At 59.0% G+C, this 18,946-nt stretch overlaps 7 protein-coding genes across 7 annotated transcripts; 4 read left to right on the plus strand and 3 right to left on the minus strand.

Annotated features, from left to right (window-relative positions):
- Window positions 1-507: 507 nt before the first annotated feature.
- Window positions 508-4,662, plus strand: ago1 (uncharacterized protein; the record flags this gene model as incomplete). Its single annotated transcript, XM_060600284.1, has 10 exons — window positions 508-1,634; window positions 1,665-1,858; window positions 1,894-2,097; window positions 2,135-2,276; window positions 2,311-3,360; window positions 3,396-3,448; window positions 3,489-3,574; window positions 3,610-3,705; window positions 3,743-4,364; window positions 4,406-4,662. 10 exons carry the CDS (start codon window positions 508-510, stop codon window positions 4,660-4,662), a joined length of 3,831 nt encoding a protein of 1,276 aa, XP_060456893.1.
- Window positions 4,663-4,940: 278 nt separating this feature from the next.
- On the minus strand, window positions 4,941-6,616 carry GVP36 (uncharacterized protein; the record flags this gene model as incomplete). The annotated part of the gene is made up of 8 exons (XM_060600285.1): window positions 4,941-5,012; window positions 5,048-5,125; window positions 5,162-5,243; window positions 5,381-5,571; window positions 5,838-6,092; window positions 6,299-6,398; window positions 6,431-6,469; window positions 6,525-6,616. The coding sequence occupies 8 exons, from the start codon at window positions 6,614-6,616 to the stop codon at window positions 4,941-4,943; spliced, it is 909 nt and encodes a 302-aa protein (XP_060456894.1).
- Window positions 6,617-7,248: 632 nt separating this feature from the next.
- On the plus strand, window positions 7,249-8,360 carry RTC2 (uncharacterized protein; the record flags this gene model as incomplete). The annotated part of the gene is made up of 6 exons (XM_060600286.1): window positions 7,249-7,299; window positions 7,380-7,417; window positions 7,472-7,482; window positions 7,537-7,676; window positions 7,713-8,109; window positions 8,170-8,360. The coding sequence occupies 6 exons, from the start codon at window positions 7,249-7,251 to the stop codon at window positions 8,358-8,360; spliced, it is 828 nt and encodes a 275-aa protein (XP_060456895.1).
- A 326-nt stretch (window positions 8,361-8,686) lies between these two features.
- Window positions 8,687-10,334, plus strand: ECM39 (uncharacterized protein; the record flags this gene model as incomplete). The annotated part of the gene is made up of 2 exons (XM_060600287.1): window positions 8,687-9,152; window positions 9,193-10,334. 2 exons carry the CDS (start codon window positions 8,687-8,689, stop codon window positions 10,332-10,334), a joined length of 1,608 nt encoding a protein of 535 aa, XP_060456896.1.
- Window positions 10,335-10,521: 187 nt separating this feature from the next.
- Window positions 10,522-12,883, minus strand: CcaverHIS019_0404520 (uncharacterized protein; the record flags this gene model as incomplete). Its single annotated transcript, XM_060600288.1, has 5 exons — window positions 10,522-10,777; window positions 10,826-11,363; window positions 11,395-11,863; window positions 11,899-12,195; window positions 12,350-12,883. 5 exons carry the CDS (start codon window positions 12,881-12,883, stop codon window positions 10,522-10,524), a joined length of 2,094 nt encoding a protein of 697 aa, XP_060456897.1.
- Window positions 12,884-14,174: 1,291 nt separating this feature from the next.
- On the plus strand, window positions 14,175-16,254 carry CCT8 (uncharacterized protein; the record flags this gene model as incomplete). The annotated part of the gene is made up of 5 exons (XM_060600290.1): window positions 14,175-14,219; window positions 14,261-14,272; window positions 14,565-14,655; window positions 14,694-14,975; window positions 15,032-16,254. The coding sequence occupies 5 exons, from the start codon at window positions 14,175-14,177 to the stop codon at window positions 16,252-16,254; spliced, it is 1,653 nt and encodes a 550-aa protein (XP_060456898.1).
- Window positions 16,255-17,035: 781 nt separating this feature from the next.
- CcaverHIS019_0404540 (uncharacterized protein) lies at window positions 17,036-18,287 on the minus strand (the record flags this gene model as incomplete). Its single annotated transcript, XM_060600291.1, has 2 exons — window positions 17,036-18,159; window positions 18,191-18,287. 2 exons carry the CDS (start codon window positions 18,285-18,287, stop codon window positions 17,036-17,038), a joined length of 1,221 nt encoding a protein of 406 aa, XP_060456899.1.
- Window positions 18,288-18,946: the final 659 nt, after the last annotated feature.

Genomic DNA, 18,946 nt, shown 5'->3' on the forward strand with positions numbered 1-18,946 from the left:
CGCTTGGCATACGACCACCTTCCCTCGCTCACCTAGCCTAAACGACATAAAATGAACGCGTCCTCCCGATCTCATGTCTCGTCCACTCTTCGTGCCATTCTGCACTCGTCCGTCCCTCATCCTCACTCAACCTCAGTCAGCCAACCATCCACTCACTTCTCATCCACCGTCTCACTACTCACTCACTCACTCACTCTCCTTCCTCACTTGCTCTACTTCTGACCTCCTCCACCTTCCCCTCTTTCCACCTCAACTCACAACTTTACCAAGTACCGTGAGCACCTCATACCGCCTTGCTCTCTTTCACCCTTTTGCGGTGTCACTGATCAGTCTGACCCGCCCTGTCTCCATCTCTATCCTGTCATCACCTTTCTTCCCTCCCACCTTTACTCCCACTCCCACCTTCACTCCCACTCCCACCTTCCCGCTCACTCCCACCTTCCCGCTCACTCCCACCTTCCCGCTCACTCCCACCTTCCCTCTCCACACTCCTCAGCCTAACAGCAGATGTCCCAAAACAACAACAGAAACAACGGCCTCGGCCACCCGCCCCAGTCCTGGGGTCGTCCGCACCGCGAGCGCGACCCTCGTGACGAGTACCTTCCTCGCCATCGCCGCCAGGAGGAGGACAGCCCGCCCACGCACGTGAACCGCAACGGGGGCCAGTGCGCTTCTCACGAGGACCACCACCAGGAGCGCCACGATTACAACTACCAGCGCCGCCAGCACGACCAGTATGACCTTTCCCGCGAGCGCGAGGGTCGCGTTCATCCGCCTGGCCAGACTCATAGTTACAACGCTCCCCAGCATGAGCCAACCACTTCCGTGTCTCCCTTCCTCGGCCACCTTGACACAGCTCCTCTTCTCTCGAATCCATTCCCTTCCCTCAGCGAGATCTCTCCCCCCCGCGCCCCTCCCCCCCGCAGCCAGCATGTCGCGCCCGAGCACCTTCTCTCTCGCGCTCCTGCAGACAGCCCCAGCTCCCAGTTTGATGATGACACCCGTCCCCACACCCCTCTCCGTAGTGAACTGTCTTATCCTGGACCCTCTCCTCACCCGGGCCGGCAGTCGTATGCGCACCGCCCCGTTCCCCCTGCCAGCCCTATGTCTCCGGGTCTCCTTCCGCCTCATCTTCGGCCCCATGAAGGGGTCCCGCACGAGCGTCCTCGGTACACACCTTCTCCGCTCTCCCGCGAAGGCGGCCAGTACACTTCTGGCCAGTTCGACGATGCCAACGACCTCTCCGCTGTCACGGGACGCATGAGCCTCGCTTCCTCTCCAACCCTTCCTCCTCCGAGCCCAGTCCTCAAGAACGTGAGCGCGACTCATACCGGCATGACCGACCGCAACAATCTCACCACTCGTACCGAGGCGATTACTAGCTCGAAACAGACCACCGAGTCGTACCCCTCTTCAGGCCGCCCACAGCAGGGTTCTTCGATCATTACGGTCAGCACGCCAGGCACTGAGAGTAGAAGGAACTCCAAACCCGTCCACATCACAGAGGAGCTCGAGGCTATGCCCCTCACTAGCTTCTATGTCCGTCCAGGATACGGTAAGGATGGTCGTGCCCTCACTGTTGAATCCAACTACTTCGCCGTCCGCGCCATCGGCGGCCGTGGCAAGATAATCCAGTAAGTTCCTATTGCTCCCACTGACGTGAGCCACTACGACGTCGCCATCGAGCCTGTTGTGCGCACCTCCAGCCAGAAGTTTCCCCGCACCCTGCTCCGTTCAGTGTGGGAGCAGCTTGCGCTCCAGAGCGAGAACCGCCCCGAGTGGCATAGCGCTTTCGCCGCTGCGGCGTTCGATGGCCGCCGCAACGCGTACTCTCCCATCCCGTTCCCGGTTGCCGACGGTGAGTCCACTCCTGATGGGTCCACTGACGTGTAGGCGAGAAAATCACACTCACGGTCTCCCTTGCGTCGACCCGCGAGGTTGCGCGTCAGCAGGTTACGTCGTCCGATGACGAGTTCCGCCGCTTCCGCGTCACCTTCCGCAAGGCTGCAGAGATCGATCTCGAGGCAGTCATGCGCTTCTGCCGTGCCGACTCGTCCGAGACGCGTGATCACAATGCGGAGGAGGCCTGTCTGACTGGTGAGTTGTGCATGTTCACCATCGTACTGACTGCCAGGAGTTATGGCCACCAACATCCTCCTCCGTGACGTGCCCAGCAAGACGTACACCCAGGTCGGCGCCACGGGCCAGAAGTTCTACACCCTTGAAGGTGCCCGTCCTCTTCCTCACGGTACAGTGGTGCTCAACGGCTTCATGCAGTGAGTTGTCTATAGTGAATATGACTAACTCCAGGTCGTTCCGCTACTCGAACTCGGGTTTCCCTCTGCTGAACATCGACCTCGGGTTCTCTGCCTTCCTCATGTCCGGGCCTTGTCTTGACGTCGTCGCCAAGATCCTTGGGCCTGGCCCTGCCCGCCTGCGCGGCGGGCCCCGTGGTCATCCCCAGCAAACCCCGGTTTTCCACAGCCTCGACCAGATGCAAATCGCCATCCTCAAGCGTAAGCTCCGCGGTGCGCGCTTCACGGTCACCCACCGTCCCAGCCCGCGCCTCCACACAGTAATCACGGTCACATCTCTTCCTGCCCAAGAGATCAAGTTCACCGTCGAGGGTAAGGATGGCCAGCCCGAGCGCAAGCTCAATGTTGCCCAGTACTACCATGAGTACTACGCCAGTCGCCTCCAGTTCCCCGGCCTCCCCTGCATCCAGGTAATCCTCCTCTCATCGAATGTACTGACATTCCAGTACGGCAAGCGCGCGTTCGTCCCTCTCGAATTTGTCAAGATCGAGGACTTCAATTCGCTCCCGCCCACCAACCTCTCGCCTGACCAGATCGCTGAGATGATCAAGCACAGCGCCATGCGCCCACCCGAACGCAAGGCCACCATCTTGAAGTGGCGCGAGCGCCTCGCCCACGAGACGCAGCCCAAGATTGCCAAGTGGGGCCTCCAGGTTAACCGAAGCATGGTCCAACTGGACGCTCGTGTGCTCAACCCTCCTGAGGTCAAGTACGGCGGCCACCGTACCATGCGGCCCCAGGCTGGATCGTGGAACCTGCGCAACCTCACCTTCTTCCGCGAAGGCCTCCGGCCCCTGACTAACTGGGCCGTCGTTTCCTTCGAGCGCTACACGGATGAGGACACAATGAAGCGCTGGGTCATGTTCCTTGTCCAGCGCCTCCGCCAACTTGGCGTGAAAGTCGACAACCCCACGCCCAAGCTGATTCCACCGCTCGACCCACGCCAGCCAGACGTGATCACGAACCAGTTGAAGGTTGCTGCTCGTGCCGCCTACCGAGTCAACAACCAAGTCCCTCAGCTAATCTGCTGCATCCTCCCTGGAAAGTGAGTGACCGGATGAGCTCCAATCTGACTATTAGGGAGGCCTGGCTGTACGAGCAGATCAAGCGCATTGCGTTCACTGACCTCAATGGTGAGTGGATTCCAACTGATTTCTTTAATATCAGCTCCAGTCGCCACGCAGTGCATGCAGGCGGCCAAGATCAAGAACGACCGCGGCCTTCTGGCGTACACCGACAACCTCTGCATGAAGATTGTTGTGAGCTGCTTGGTAACGCACCGCTGACATGTGAGCAAAAGCTTGGTGGACTCTCGCACCAGGTCAACATCAAGGATATGCCTGGCATGATTCATGGCAAGACGATGATCCTCGGCGCTGACCTGGGACATGTGAGTTGTCAACAGTTTGCAGCAACTTACACTTCAGCCCCCCTTCCGGCCTGACTCCAAGGAGCCCACGGTTGCGTGCTCGGTCGCCACCTACAACGCCGACTGTGACGCGTACTCGGCGCAGATCCGTCTCCAGGAGGGCCGCAGCGAGATCATCGTCGACCTCTCGTCTATGATCGAAGAACACCTGCGCATCTTCGCCAAGGAGAACAAGAGTGAGTTCCCAGAGCGTATCCTCGTGTTCCGCGACGGTATCTCGGAGGGCCAGTATGCTGCCGCTCTCCACTACGAGCACAACGCCATTGTCGAGGCCTGCGAACGAGTCCTCAAGCGCTACCGCCCACGCATCCTGGTGTGCGTCTGTGCGCGTCGCCACAACACTCGCTTCTTCGCGAAGAACATGCAAGACGCGGACCGCAGTGGCAACCTCCCTGCTGGTCTTGTTGTAGACAAGTCCGTCACGCACCCGTACGCTTTCGACTTCTTCCTCCAGGCCCACTCTGGCCTTGTCGGCACGGCCCGTCCCACCCACTATATTTGCCTCGTCGACGAGCTCGGCACGACCCCCGACCAGCTCCAGAAGCTCTGCAACGCGCTCTCGTACTCGTTCGCGCGCTGCACCAAGTCGGTTTCGCTCGTCCCCGTGTGCTACATGGCGGGTGAGTGCAGCTGTTATCCAAAGGCAGTTGGCTAACACCAGACCTCGTCATCAAGAAGGCGCGCCTCATCGTCCAGAGCAACGAGGGCACCGTCTCGCCGTCCGAGTACTCGGGCAGCCGCGCGCCGTCGCTCTACAGAGGTCCCCAGTCGCGCTACGGCGGCGCTGCCCCGAGTGTCATCGGCAGCGAGGCGACTACGCTCCGCCGCCAGCGCTTCGAGGAGCGGCACGACATCATGCACATCCAGAAGATCCTCGCAAAGAACGAGGAGCTCTCGCGCGTCGCATGGTGGATGTAGAGCCCCAACCCCATGTCCAACTTCACCTAGTTCCCACTATCCGTTCCATGTCTGTCTGTTACAAGTTAGTATCCATGTTGTTGTAGTGTCCCATTATCACCATCATCAGTAGTAGTGCCTGCCATCTGCAGCCTCGCATGCATCGTGTTCGTGTCACCATCGTCGTCTACGCTGCATTCACACATGACTCGAGTCTAAGCCTACAATTTTCGTCTATGCGCCTCACGGGCAGGCGTGAGAAGGTAAGTTACCGTCAGTGGCAAGAGAGGAGGAAACACTTAGGCGCCGCGCGACGTGCGGTACTCGGCCTCGGCCGCGGCCGCCGCCTCGTCGATCTGGCTCTCGATGCCCTGTGGTCAGTTCCTGAGTAAGTCAGCGGACTCACGGAGAGGGCCTCAGCAGCGGTGGAGAAGTAGATGAGCTGGGCCTTGACGAGCGCCGAAAGGTTCTGGAGGGGCTCAGGCTTGGGTCAGTGGGTACTGGAAATGGGACAACTCACGTTCTCGAGGACGGCCTTCATGAGGCCAATAGCCGTCTCAGTCGCCTGCACGAGCTTGTCCTCGGCCTCCTCGACGTGGAGTCTGGAATTAGCGGGTTGGGCCGGCGTTTGGCGTCTCTCCGTCTCTGTCGCCGACTCTCCTACTCTCCTGCGCCCTCATTCGGTAATCGTCCCCAAGCACCACGTTCCCAACCCTGATATCCGCGGGGGCTCACTCACCGAGCCTGCTCCTGCTTAGTCGGGCCAGCCGTTTTGAGCACGCCGCGCGCGCTGTCGAGCTCAAGTCGCGCAGTCTTGACATTGGCGCGCGCCTTCATCGCCAGCCCGATCGAGGTGGACAGCGTCGCCTGCCAGGGGTTGACGAAGCGCTCGACAATCATCTGGTCCTGCATAAGGCGCGCCTCGCCGATCTGGTGTGAGTAAGGTCCTTCCAGCGCCCTAGCGCATCATGACCACACGCGTAACCTTCTCGCTTCGCTAACCCCTTCCCCTTGGGCCAAGTTAACTCATGCTGTGACGTTCTGTGCCCACTCCAGCCTCATTTCTGGGCCTCATTCCTGGTCGCTCCTAGCCCCACTTGGCCCCATTCTGCGCCTCGAGTCTCGCTTCTAGCCCAGCTCCTATCCCAACCCCTTCCGAACCTCGGATCACTCGGCCCGGCTCACTCGCCACTCACCTTCTGCTCAGCGACGGCATACGTGCCCAGCGCCGCACCGAGGCGGTCCTCGGACGTCAGCTGGCCCGCACCAGCGGCGGCGGCACGGCTAAGAGCATGCGGCAGCGTCTTGGGGAGGTGCTCGACAGGTGCCTTCTCAGCCGGCACGGGTAGGGGCGAGTTCTTGAGGTTCTTGGCGGCAAATGACGCCCAGGCCGCCTGGGCCTGGTGCCCAACCTCGGAGAGGTTCTCGGCCAGGTCGGAGGGGTAGTCGTACTGGATTCGGGTTGGAGGAGAGAGACGGCGAAAGGGTGGCAAGGAGAAAGCGGAGGTCAGCACTGGATGATGCAAAGATGGAAGATTGAAGATGGCAGAAAGCAGGCAACAGAATGACACAAGAGCACGAGCCACTAGCTCGAGCCCCGAGGCCGAGCAAAGTTGACTGCCAGCTCGAGACCAGCATCCAAGGAGAGCACACTCACCGACTCGGTCTCGTACACCTTGGTAATCTTGAGGAGCTTCTGGTGTACATCCTTGAGCGCGTCGACACGTGACTCGAGCGCCTTATACTCGGCCGGCAGTCTACATTAGTTTCCATCCTGGTATAAACTTACTCGGTGATACTCTCCGGGTCGACACTGCCTAGACGCTCACTTGGGTCAGCTACTACAGATTGGCACCGCCTTGGGCATCAAGACTGGTACTCACCGCGTGGCCTGGACAGTGTTGCGGAAGTTTTTGGAGACGTTGGACACGTCGACGGCGGGGAGGGCCGCACTAAAATTCTTCCAGGCCTGCATGGTGTGAGAAGTGGGAGGTGGGAGGTGGGAAGGGGGTAGTGTGTTGATGTGGCTGTTGGTGTTGCCTGTTGGTGTTGCGGAACGGATGGCGTCGCGGATCAGTCGTGGCGCTGACACGCGGTATATGGACACGTGGGCAGGAGAAGGTTGTGGATGCCTAATAGTGTTCCTTGATAGGCATGAAGAAGCGTGGTTCTCTCGTGAAATGAGTTTAGGAGATAGGCGTGCTTGGGGTCTTTTGAGCGCGGCCGGCTAATACCGCATGCCGCAATGTCGCAGAATTGAAACGCCGCTTACGAGCGGTTAAGGTCCAAACCGAGCAAGGCATCTCAACCCAAGTGATTAGGGTGGGGGAAGAGATCGGCAGTGGGTCGGCAAGAGCGGCAAAGGTTGGAGTGGGCACTGGAACTCCCTACAAGAACTAACTACAACCAAACGGTCATTAATCGACTCGTCCGACTTGTTGGAAAGATTGATTTTTACTCCGCTCATCACTTCTTGTAGACACATCTTTACATCTTCACATCCTTCTTGTCTCCTTGTGTATACCATCATCTCACCCTCGGCACACTCTTGAAACCTGGCGCCCCAACGCCCCGACGGCCCACTCCGCGACGCACAGACAGACCATCATGATGGCCTTTATCGCGCCTCCACCTCAATCCGAGGAACTCTCCTCCGTTGTGCGTTCTCCCATCTCTCACTTGTCATCTGTCTTACTCTCACCATTCTCCTCGCAATGTTGTTGTCTGACCACGTCCAGATGGGATACATGTCCATTGCATGTTGGATCGTTGTGTAGTGAGTAGCCTGCGTCTCGCCATCCAAGACCATTGATCGCTAACACCCCCACAGCAGTCCCCAGAGTGTGTAACGCGCAATTTTCTGACACTGCCTCGTTGACAGCATGGTATCTCCAGTCTACGAAAACTATGTTCTCAAATCCGGTGAAGGCCTTTCGGTCCCCTTTATTATCCTCTGGCTCCTCGGCGACATGACCAACCTTGTCGGCGCCATCTACGCGGGCCTTCTGCCCACAATGATCATCCTAGCAGTCTACGTGAGAATCCCTGGGCATCTCTTTAGCTAACCCCAGTACAACCTGTGCGACGTTGTCCTCATCTACCAAGTGTACTACTACCGCTGGCTGCGGCGCAAGCGCCGCGAGGCGGACGGCGAGCGGCAGCCACTCGTCGAACTCGACGAGCCCAAGGTCGTCAAGCCCATCCTCCCAGCATACCTCTTATGGCCGCTTCTCGTCGGTTTTGTCTTGGCGGTTGGGTGGATCGCGCACATCCTGCACGAGAATGACGACGTCAAGATCCCCGACGGCACAACTGGCGGCGGCGTAGAGCTCGAGTGGAAGTCGCAGGTGCTCGGATACACTAGCTGCGTGCTTTACATGTTGTCACGCGTGCCGCAGGTGTTCCACAATTTCCGGACGCGCTGCGAGGGCCTCAGTCTCGCCATGTTCTTCTTCTCCATCTCGGGCAGTGAGTGCTTTGTCCCGGGAATTGGCATTCCCAACAGAATTGTGCAAAGCTCACACCCAGACGTCACGTACATTGCATCCATCCTCATGAAGAGTACCGACTACAAGTACCTCGTCACGAACGCGTCGTGGATTGCCGGCTCGGCGTTCACCATCTTCCTCGATCTCTTCATCATCGGCCAGTTTGCCTACTACACCTGGCAGGACAGCCAGAAGGCACCCGTGTTTGCCAACGACGAGGACGACGAGTAGGCTCCTGTTTAATGATACCCATGCATGTATACCGGCTCAGCGGAGCGGGGGTGACGGTTCCGAGCGGGGAGGGGAACGTAGCGAGCGGTGTCAGCGGGGGGCCCAGGGATCAATGGTCATGCGCCCAAGAGGAGCGCCAGCGCCGAACAACATGTCGCGTGATCTTTACAGGGCCAAAAGCGATGGATACGGATTAGCGGAGCAACCCGACTCCGCCTCCACCCTCGTAACGTGGCCAAAGTCAATCTCACCTCACGCGCCAACTCGCGACACACCATCTTTCCCATCCGTCACCCTCAAATCACGCTCCTTATTCAAGAATCAAGATGGCCCGCTGGCATATCTGGTTCCTCGAGCTCCTCCTCGTACCGGCGGCACACGTCCTCGTCGCTCCCTACACCAAGGTCGAGGAGAGCTTCACCCTTCACGCCGCTCACGACGTGCTTCGCTACGGCCTCTCTCCGGCCAACTGGGAAAGATGGGACCACAGGACGTTCCCCGGCGCGGTCCCGCGTTCTTTCCTTCCCCCAATTATTCTTGGATTACTCTCCTATCCCAGCGCTGTCATTGCGAGTGCGACAGGAATCGTGACTACCTCGCTCGGAATCCAGATCATCATCCGCCTCACCTTGGTAGCATGCTTCGCAGCCGCATTCACCCACCTCGCGCGCACCCTCCAACGTCGCTTCAGCACATCCACAGCCGACTGGTTCGTGGCTCTAACCCTCGCTCAATTCCACATTCCCTTCTACGCCGGCCGCACCTTGCCAAACTTCACCGCCCTTCCACTCGGTAAGAACTCCAGCCACTCCAACAACATGACTAATGATAGTCGTGCTAGCATTCTCCCTCCTCCTTCGCGATAGGCTATGGTCCGGTATCGCCCTCTTCACAGCGACTGCCACAGTAATTCGGCTCGAAATAGCTCTCCTCGCCATCCCCACCGCACTCGCCCTCGTCATCCAACGTCGCCTATCCCTCCCCTCGGCCCTCAGCGCTGGAATGGTCGGTGGATTTGGATCGCTCCTCGTCTCAGCCCCATTAGATTATATGCTCTGGGTCCCGACATTACCCCATCCCTCCCTCCCCGACTTCACGGCTTTACATACATTGTGGCCAGAACTAGCCGCCGCGCACTGGAACATTGTCCATGGCCACGCTGACGAATGGGGCATCATGCCACCTACATTCTACGCTAGCGCTTTAGTCAAGATGCTCGCTGGTGCCGCCCCTCTAATCCTCCTCGGCCTGGTTTGGGCCCTCCTCCTAGGAATCACGGCGAAGACGGGACACGTGTTCGACAACGCAACCCTCCAACGTACCGTTGCCAGTGTATCGCGTACCCTTGGTCCCGGAGTTGTGTCCCTCGTCGCCGTTCTAAGCAATGTCGGACACAAGGAATGGCGGTTTATCGTGTACGCCATTCCCGCACTCAATATCGTGGCTGCCGCGTGTGCCGCCGCCCTTGCGGCTCTTCCTACTCGCTCGTTAAGGATGGTCGCGCGATTGGGCTTGACTGGTCTGCTAGCAATAACAGCCGCCTTCGCCCTCTTCTCGTCCTACGTCAGCACGCACAACTACCCTGGCGGCTGCGTCTGGCGCGCGCTTGAAGCGGCCCGCCTGCCCGAAGGTTCGGTAATCCATCTCCACAGCTACCCCCTCCAAACCGGTGCGAGCCTCTTCACTTTCCTCCGCTCCGACATTACCTCCGCCGCATTCCCACCACCCCAAGACGTTCAGTGGACATACTCTAAATCCGAAGACCCCGCCCTCCAAACTCCCCAGGGCGCGTGGCTGGGCGATCTCGAGGCCGTGGTTACCGAACGGTGGCGCGAGTTTTCCGAGGCTGAGATCGACGGGCATCGGATGTGGGCTCTTATTGGGGGCTGTGATGGCTTTGATGGTGTTAGTATGGGCAAGGGCGGGATCGAGGTGCGTACGAGCCCCAAGATCGGGTTGTTGCGCCGCCTCTAGAACCACTACCCGTGCATGCTCTATATCTAGTAGACAACAGTTCGTAAGATTGTGTTTCGTGATCGTCATCGACAATGGCAGTGACAGCTTAGTCGGACGCCATCTTCTCCTCGGCCTTATCGGGGGCCGCGTCCGGCCGCCGCCGTGTCCTTGGCCGGCTCGGGGGCGTCCTCAACCGCAGTCTGTTTTATGTACCAGGCGTATCCTTGACAGCGGTCGCTGGCTGGCTGGCGCCAGGCGTGTCCGCCTGCTCCTTCTTGTCTGCACCAGGAGCGTCCTCGACCGTGCTCTTCTTGTCAGACGCCTTGGTGCCAGGCGCGGCCTCGACCGCAGTCTGCTTCTCTCGCGCAGGCTCCTTCTCGTTCTCGTCCTCGTCGCCCCGGCCGTGGTATGATGCCGCGTCGCGGTCGTCGGCCTCTAGGCGCGGTAGCTCGAGGAAGAGTCTTGGGTCAGGTCATGTCTCTCCTCCCTCCTCTTCTCGGTGGACTCACCGGAACTGGTACGACATCATATCCTCCTGCCTCCAGAACGTCTTGCTCCACTCCTTGCCCTGCTTGGCAATCTTGGCCGCGAGACCATCCTGCCCATCCTGGAAGAACGACATGACGTCGTACAGGTCGGTCAAATCAGCCTTGATGGGAATATAATGGAGCCACGGCTGGATGCGGTCCGTGTACCACTCGGGGAAGATTGTGCTCTTCAAAACGACCGAGTTGGTCGACATGAGGCGCTTGAAACGCGCACTCCACCCATTCCCATCCACGTCCAGGAGGTACTTGTAATCGTTGGCTTCGCTCCAGCCCTTGCGGTCGGCAAAGTGGTACTGCTCTCGAAGGGTGTTGCACACGTCGCCCTCGCACTGGATCGGGTCGTCGACAAACCCCACGTCCATCAGCTTGGCGTTTAGTGCGGCATATTCCTTCATCTGAGGAGAGCCGACCGGATGTCCAGGCTTGGACACGGGTAACACAGGGAGAGTGCCCTCCTTACGCGCCATGTGCGAGATGAGGTTGACGCGCTGAGTCACATCTTCGGTCAGCGCTGCTTCTTTAAGACTTACTCCAATGGAACCTCTCCGTGTAGAGGATACCGGTCGTCTTGCCACGCCAAAGAAGAAGGTCCTTCTTCTTATCGTCCCATTCCGGGTCGTCGCCTACGTCTTCGGTCCACGCCTCGGCCGACACGCCCAGGATGTCAGAGTGTAGTGTCGTCTTGCTCATCACCATGGTTGGGTACATAATGTGGGATGGGCTTGGACCCTTTCCATGCGAGTTGAGAACACCCATTAGCTGCACGAGGTTCGGGTTCGTGCACACGTCCATGGTCGCCTTGTGGTCGTACACGAAACTGTGCGGGCCAGTCTGCCACAATGCCTCGAGGTCCACCAGGCTGTTTGGATCCCAGTTCTGCCGCAGCGGCTTGTGCGGCGCACATCCCGATGCCCAACCAAGGTGGGCGTTGTCAAGGTCCGCCAGCGCCTCCTTGGAGATGTACTCGCCCGACTCTGCCGACTCTTCCAGGAGTTGTGTCTGTCGTCAGATTACCCAGAGCTCGAAAAACTTACATAGTCGTGGCCCACGAACTGCCACGGCGCGTCGTGCATCCAAAACACGGCCTTGATTTCCTGCAGCATCCCCTCGAGCGGCTTGATCAATCCGAGCTGCGCAACAGACCGCTGAGACAACACCAGATGCGCTTCGGCGTCTAGGCCCTCGCCCTGGACCTTCTCAGTGCACACTGTGCCGACATCGCCCTTTGCAGCGCACGTGATGGTGTACATGCCGTCCATCTTAGACGCGGCCTCGACGTTGTCGCGGAACTCCGACGGCGGGATCGCCACATATGGCTCGAGGTCTAGGTGCTGGTGTGAGCTAGAGATCGAAATGGGTTTGTAAGCCTTCTAATCAACCTTAACACGACAACTCTTATCTCGCCCTGTTTACGCGACTTGACGCGATCTCGTGCTGACTCTCATCTCCGCCCCAACTCCCACTCTCACGCTCCTTTCCACTCACGATTTGGTCGTACTCGTCAGGGAGTGGGATGCCCGCTTCCTGTGCCCAGTGCCACCACTTATCGAAGCCCTTGGGCGGTGCACGGTGGTATCGGCGGCGATACTCGTCCACCGCCTCCCGAAGTGTCCTAGACTGCGAGTCGAGCTTACGCTGCCACTCTGTCTCACTGCGTCTGATGAGGTCGAAAATCGGGTGCTGGCCTGCCGGGTTGGGGACGAGATGTCCGTTGGACAAGTACGTATGGTTGGTCCCCTTTGGCTGGGGTTCCTTGTCAGCCTTTGGCCGGGACAAGTTCGGTTCCAAGATTGGGTCGGCTGGTCCCGCACCGCCAGGCGCAATGTCGTCGGCGTCGTCTGTATACTCTACCATGGGCTGGGACCATGGACGCGGGAGCGCTTCCTTCCACGCCGCGGGAATGGAGGGGAGCGAGGGGGTGCTGGTCATCCCTATGTGGAGGAGGATGAGGGGGAGAACGAGGAATATGCCGATGGCTACGCGCGAGCGCAGTAGTCGGCGGAGGTTGAGCGAGCCCATTCTTCCTGGGCTGCCTAAGCTGTGCGAGGAAGAGGGCGGAGATGTGAGCTCGGAGATGTCCCGACAATGGGGTGGTTGGAGGATGCGCTGGTCAGACGGTGATCAAGGTCAGAAGGGGGAGCACGGAATGGAAGATATGTGCTGGCGGTGGTGACAGTTGACTTGAGGAGATTGAACTGAGAATGAGAATGAGAATGAGAATGAGAATGAGAATGAGAATGAGAAACAGAGGAGGAGAAGGAAGCTGAGGATGCAGAAAATGGAGAATAACGGCATGCAATGATGCAGCTGACGAGGAACAGAGCAACAAGGGACGAGAGGATTGCGGGATGAGGGTTGAGAGGGTTGAGAGGGTTGATTACGAGGAGGCTGGCTGACAGGGCTTTAATCCCTATCTCCCTACGGGCTCTTGTTTCGTACTTCGGATCCTGACTACCAGACTAGTTTTATACAAAGAGCTTTAAATATAATCTAATGTATAATCACCTCCACGCTTCTCTCCCACTGTATGGATTTAGGTCCCACACGAAACTGCCGCCTTACAGACTGCTCAGCGCATACTCTACATCATAAAAGAACGTGTCCACGCTTTCACCCGCTGCAAGCCCTGGTTCCTACATGCGCTAACTCTAACGTCAGTGTCAATATGTCAATGAAACAACGACGCATACCCTATGGCGCCGAATGTGAAAGCTTGTGTTCTGACGCGTCAACGTTTCCCTCGTATCATGTATCAAGTAGCGAGGTAGGACATGCGACATGCGGATATGAGACAATTCAGTGCTGATGAGACAATTCAATGGTGCCGCCATCTTCCCGTCGCCCCTGACATCGAGATGCAACACACGTTGGCGGCGGCTGCCAACCCCTGTTACCTGTTCACTGCCATGAATCGCCCCGCCCTGCTCCTCCGAATAATCCGGAGCTGCATGCTTCATGCTGCATGTGTTTGGTCGTCTGTGCAATCCAGGTAACCTGAATGCAGCAGCAGCCGCAGTGTGGCATATGTGGGGGGTGAGGAAGGGACGGAGGCGTAATGGCCAGCAATTCGGCTCATCAGCGGGGAAGGTCTGATCAAGCGGGACCAACCAACCCTGACACCATCCTTGGATCATTTAGGTTTCGGAGATGGTTGGAACTCCCTTTAAAAGAGCGCATGGCGAGCACGTGTTTATAATCCCGGATATGTGGCGTTACGCCACGTGGACATTTCGAGCCTTGTGGAAGTTGAGCGACGCGTATTCCATGTCGCGCTGGATGCTAGGCTGAGAGACTACCAATCCCACCAACAATGTCACTCAAGGTCCCAAAGGCCGGCGGGCCAGACCTCTTCAAGGTGAGTACAGCTGACTGTTGAATAGGGCGAGCTGACATCAGGCTGGGTACAAGGTGAGCACTGCGCGGCCGGGCGATGAGAGGTCGGGGAAGGACTCGCGGAGTTGAGATTCGACGGTGAAGGCGGGCTCGGTCGAAGCGCGAAGCTAGTGGACAACCGGTCGTCCTCGTATCCACTGGGCGGTGGACGGTGGCATCTTCTGGTCGGGTTTCTTCAGCCGCGCGGCCATCCGTCAAGCCACGGAAGCCTCGGTGACCTCCAGCTACGATTCAGGTGATCTGAATGTAGCAGCTGCTTGACAACGGCGCGACGGTCGATTCTCAAGGGGCATGACACTGACGACAGCACCTCTCAGGCCTCGAGGAGGCGGTCCTCCGTAACATCCAGGCAGTCGGCGAGCTGAGCGAGATTGTGCGCACCTCGTTCGGTCCATATGGTGCGTAACTAGGGCACAGGCAGATGGACTGACATCAGGCCGCAACAAGCTCATCATCAACCATCTCGGGCGGCTGTTTGTGACGAATGACGCGGCCACGATCATCCGCGAGATCGAGGTGGCGCACCCCGCTGCCAAGCTGCTCGTCATGGCGTCGCACTCGCAGGAGAGCGAGATGGGCGACGCGACTAACCTCGTCTTGATCCTTGCCGGCGAGCTACTCAAGCGCTCCGAGCACCTGCTCACCATGGGCCTGCACCCCTCCGAGGTTATCCAGGGGTACGAGATGGCGCTGGCAAAGGGGCGCGAGGAGCTCGAGAGTGAGTTCCATACCTGAACGGCAGCAGCTCAGAGGCGCTATCAGAGCTGACCACAGCACTTGTCTGCAAGACTGTTGCGTCCACGCCGCTCCCATCCAAGGCCGAGCTTGCTGCCGCGATTGCACCGTCTCTCGCGTCCAAGCAGCCCGGGCAGGAGCACTTCCTCGCCGACCTCGTGGCCGACGCGTCGCTCACCGTTATGCCGAAGAACCCGAAGGACTTCAACGTTGACAGCGTGCGTGTGGTCAAGATTCTAGGCGGCGGCATCGACGCCTCGCGCGTTGTTCGCGGAATGGTCTTCCCTCGTGAGCCCGAAGGTATCGTCAAGAGCGCCAAGAAGGCCAAGGTCGCTGTGTTTACGACCGCGCTCGACATTGCGCAGACTGAGACCAAGGGCACCGTGCTGCTCAAGAAGGCGGAGGAGCTGCTCGAGTTCTCACGGGGCGAGGAGCGCCAGCTCGAGGGGTATCTGAAGGAGGTAGCGGACAGCGGCGTCAAGCTCATCATTGCGGGCAGTGGCGTCGGCGACCTCGCACTGCACTACCTCAACCGCCTCGGCATTGCCGTGGTCAAGGTGCTGTCCAAGTTTGACTTGCGGCGTCTCTCGCGTGTGGTTGGCGCGACGCCGCTTGCTCGTCTCGGCGCACCTACGCCGGAGGAGATGGGCTATGTGGACGTGTTCGAGACGATCGAGATTGGCGGCGACCGGGTCACCGTCTTCCGGCAGGAGGAGACTGGCAAGACGCGTACGGCAACAGTTGTCCTGCGCGGTGCGACGATCAACCACCTCGACGACCTGGAGCGCAGCATCGACGACGGCGTCAACAACGTCCGTATCCTGCTGCGCGACGGTCGCCTTGTGCCAGGTGCGGGCGCTAGCGAAATCGAGCTCGCTGTCCGCGTCGGCAAGTACGGCGACGTGACCCCGGGTCTGGCACAGCACGCAATCAAGCGCTGGGCCGCGGCACTCGAGGTCGTGCCGCGCACCCTGGCTGAGAACGCCGGTCTGCCGGCAGAGGACGTCGTGGCTGAACTGTACGCAGCTCACGTCGACAACCAGACGGATGCTGGTGTTGACATTGACGCCGAGCGCCCGCCTGCGATCCGCCGTACCGAGGACCCCAAGTCGCCTGTGCTTGACGCCTACGCCGCCAAGGACTGGGCCATCAAGCTCGCGACCGAGGCGGCGATCTCGGTGCTGCGCGTTGACTCGATCATTGTCGCCAAGCAGGCGGGCATTGCTCCACCGAAGCAGCAGGGGCACTGGGACGACGACTAGAGCACTTTGGATTTGGCAGCATGCATCTTAGTACGGCAGCGAGGAGAGCGAGTAGGGCGAGTAGAGCAAGCGGATTGACACTGGATACTGTATGCAGCGAGGGTCGCTCACTAAATGACCTCATGGCACCCCAGAATGGTTAATGCTTCTCAACGGGCACGCCTTCACACGCTGCATTCGCACCCTATCAGCCACGCTTGGCACCGCCTCAAGTAACGTGCGCCCGCCGTCGCCAGCAGCACGACGCGGACGCCAAGCTCGCTGACGTGAGGCAAACCACAGTGACCACAGAGTTTCCCGCCGCCACTCAGGCTACGGCCACGCCATGCTCGGCATGCATGGCCAAGAATTCTGTCCTGCCACTTCAAGAACATTGATTCAGTGTAATGCAATGCAAGGACCGTGGGGAAGATACACCATGCGGCGATAGGGGGCAAGTGGCAGGCCAGAACGACGTCGTGGGCGGTGACTGGACGGCACGCAAGGAAACTGCAGGGCGGTCGAATCGTTACAAGCGAAATGCATGACGGGGTAAGGTCAAGGGCAACATACCGGGCACTGTTGGGCCGCACGGCCAACCAGAGTGGCCGCGAGAGAGAAAAAGCTAATTAGTAGACGTTAGATACCAGTTAATATGGAGTCGAGCTATTGCAATGGTCGATGCATTGGTGGAGGGCTACGAAGCGCAGCTTTCCTCCAGGGCTAGGGGCTAGGGGCTACTGTAAGGTTGTTCTTGATATGGTGATGGAGAGGGTGAGGGTGGTGTTGGTCGTGTTTTGGTTTACTGCACCTTGGGCTGGACCTCCTTGGCCTCCTTGGCCTCGGTGTACTCGCGCGAGTCGCGGAGGGCAATGACCTCGCCGTACGCCCACATGGCCATGATACTCGCGCCGGGACCGATAACGACCGCTGAAGCGAGAAGGATAATAGCGTACAGCGTCTTGCCACCGGCTCCGGCGCGTGTGCGGCGCGCAAGCGCCAGGAGGACCTTGCTTCCGGCCGCGAGGGTGACGAGGACAAAGTCGGTGACGAGGAGCCTGTGCGCAGCCCACGAGAGGTGGTCGACGCGGTCGACAGTAAAGATGTCCTTGAGGCTCTCAGTTCCCTCCTGGAGGTGGGTGTAGAGGTCGTACTGCGCTCGCAGCGAGCCCGCAATGCCGAGCAGCGCAACAAGCACAATGCCCACTAGGGGAGTGACGCCCGAGAATCCCTTGCGAAGCAGCGGCGGGAGTGTGATGTTGATGGCAAGCATGTAGGCCGGGAAGATCTGCCACGCGCTCTGCACGTCGTACCTGTGCTCGGCTGGGGCGAGTTTCATCGCCACGCTGGGAAGGACGAACCCGATAAGCGTCGACACTAACGTCGTGTAGAGGTACGAGCTGCGTGGAACGTTGGCATTGTACTGGATCGAGTGCTTTGGCTTTTTGCGGACCTTTTCGCGTGCCGCATCCGAAAGGAAGAAGACCTCGTCACCAAGATCAATCTTGTGGTGGTGTTTCCGCCAGTGACGGGGCGTGCTCCAGCTCACGAGGGTGTAGTATGCCGGCAAGGCGATGCCGGCGGTAATGACCTGGCCGACGGCGAGGGCGATAGTGCTCAACTGGGCGATACCCAGACGCATCCCAAATCCCTCGGTGCTCCCTGCGCCATCTTTACCCGCCGAACGACGCGATGAAGGCCGGAATCCCTCGTACACTGTAACGAGGACAGCGGCGAGGAACACGCCGCCAAAGTAATCGACGAATGCCACGCCGCCCTTGGACGACGCGATGGATGCGAAGAAGGTGTTGAGGGTACACAGGAGATTGTTGACTGGGGTCGCGATAGGGTACTGTACGACCCAAGGCTGCTCGAGGCACGTTGGGGCGTCGAGCACACTCGGCTTGTATGCGCCAATGTCGCGGACTGATCAGCTATATCACAAGAATAGACTTACAGGCCACAGCCATGGCGCCGACGCTCACGGCAGTGAGCGCCGCAAAGTACTTGGCTGAGCTGATGTATGGCGGGGGGGCTTGGGCTTGGGCAGACATGGCGGATGGAGAGGAAGCAAGGGTCACTCTAGTGAGATGGCGATCCCACGTCCGTGACGTCAGCACGTGACCACTTGAAGCATGTCCAATGACAAGCTTGTTATCACTGGACGCGGCCACACGACCGTCCTCCCAGCCTGCTTTTGTCAGATTTAGCCTCGGTCATGCCAACAGACCAGTTGCCTACGCGGCATACGCGGGTATCGCGTAATGTATGAAAAGGTACACGCGAATTGCTGGGAAAGGCACCTTGCAACAAGCGGGTAGTGACATGATTGGTAGGATGCAGCTGTAAGTGGGCGAGCGCTCGAGTCAGCCTGATATTGACGCGAGGGTACCGGGAATAGTGTGTTCATGCGTGCACGCGCACTGGAGATACGCGCAAGACGGAGATGGTCGTGCGCGTTGAGGCAATGTGTAGTATACAACCCTTTGACAAGTTCTACAATGCTAGGCCTCACCGGCGCAATAGAGGAGTCAGACCGTTCAGAAGCGCTCTCTGAGTCAGTACACGGTCTCCGTGGCCGCCTGCTGCTGTGCCGATGTGTCGCGTGCAAGTATCTACTGGCTCTGTGTGGTGTATGGGTGAGTAGCACAGTGTGGGGCCCAACTTGTGTATGAGGAATGTGTGAGGAATGTCCTTAGGTAGCTTACAGTTG

This window comes from Cutaneotrichosporon cavernicola (genome assembly GCF_030864355.1).
Source record: "Cutaneotrichosporon cavernicola HIS019 DNA, chromosome: 4".
Lineage (NCBI taxonomy): Eukaryota > Fungi > Basidiomycota > Tremellomycetes > Trichosporonales > Trichosporonaceae > Cutaneotrichosporon > Cutaneotrichosporon cavernicola.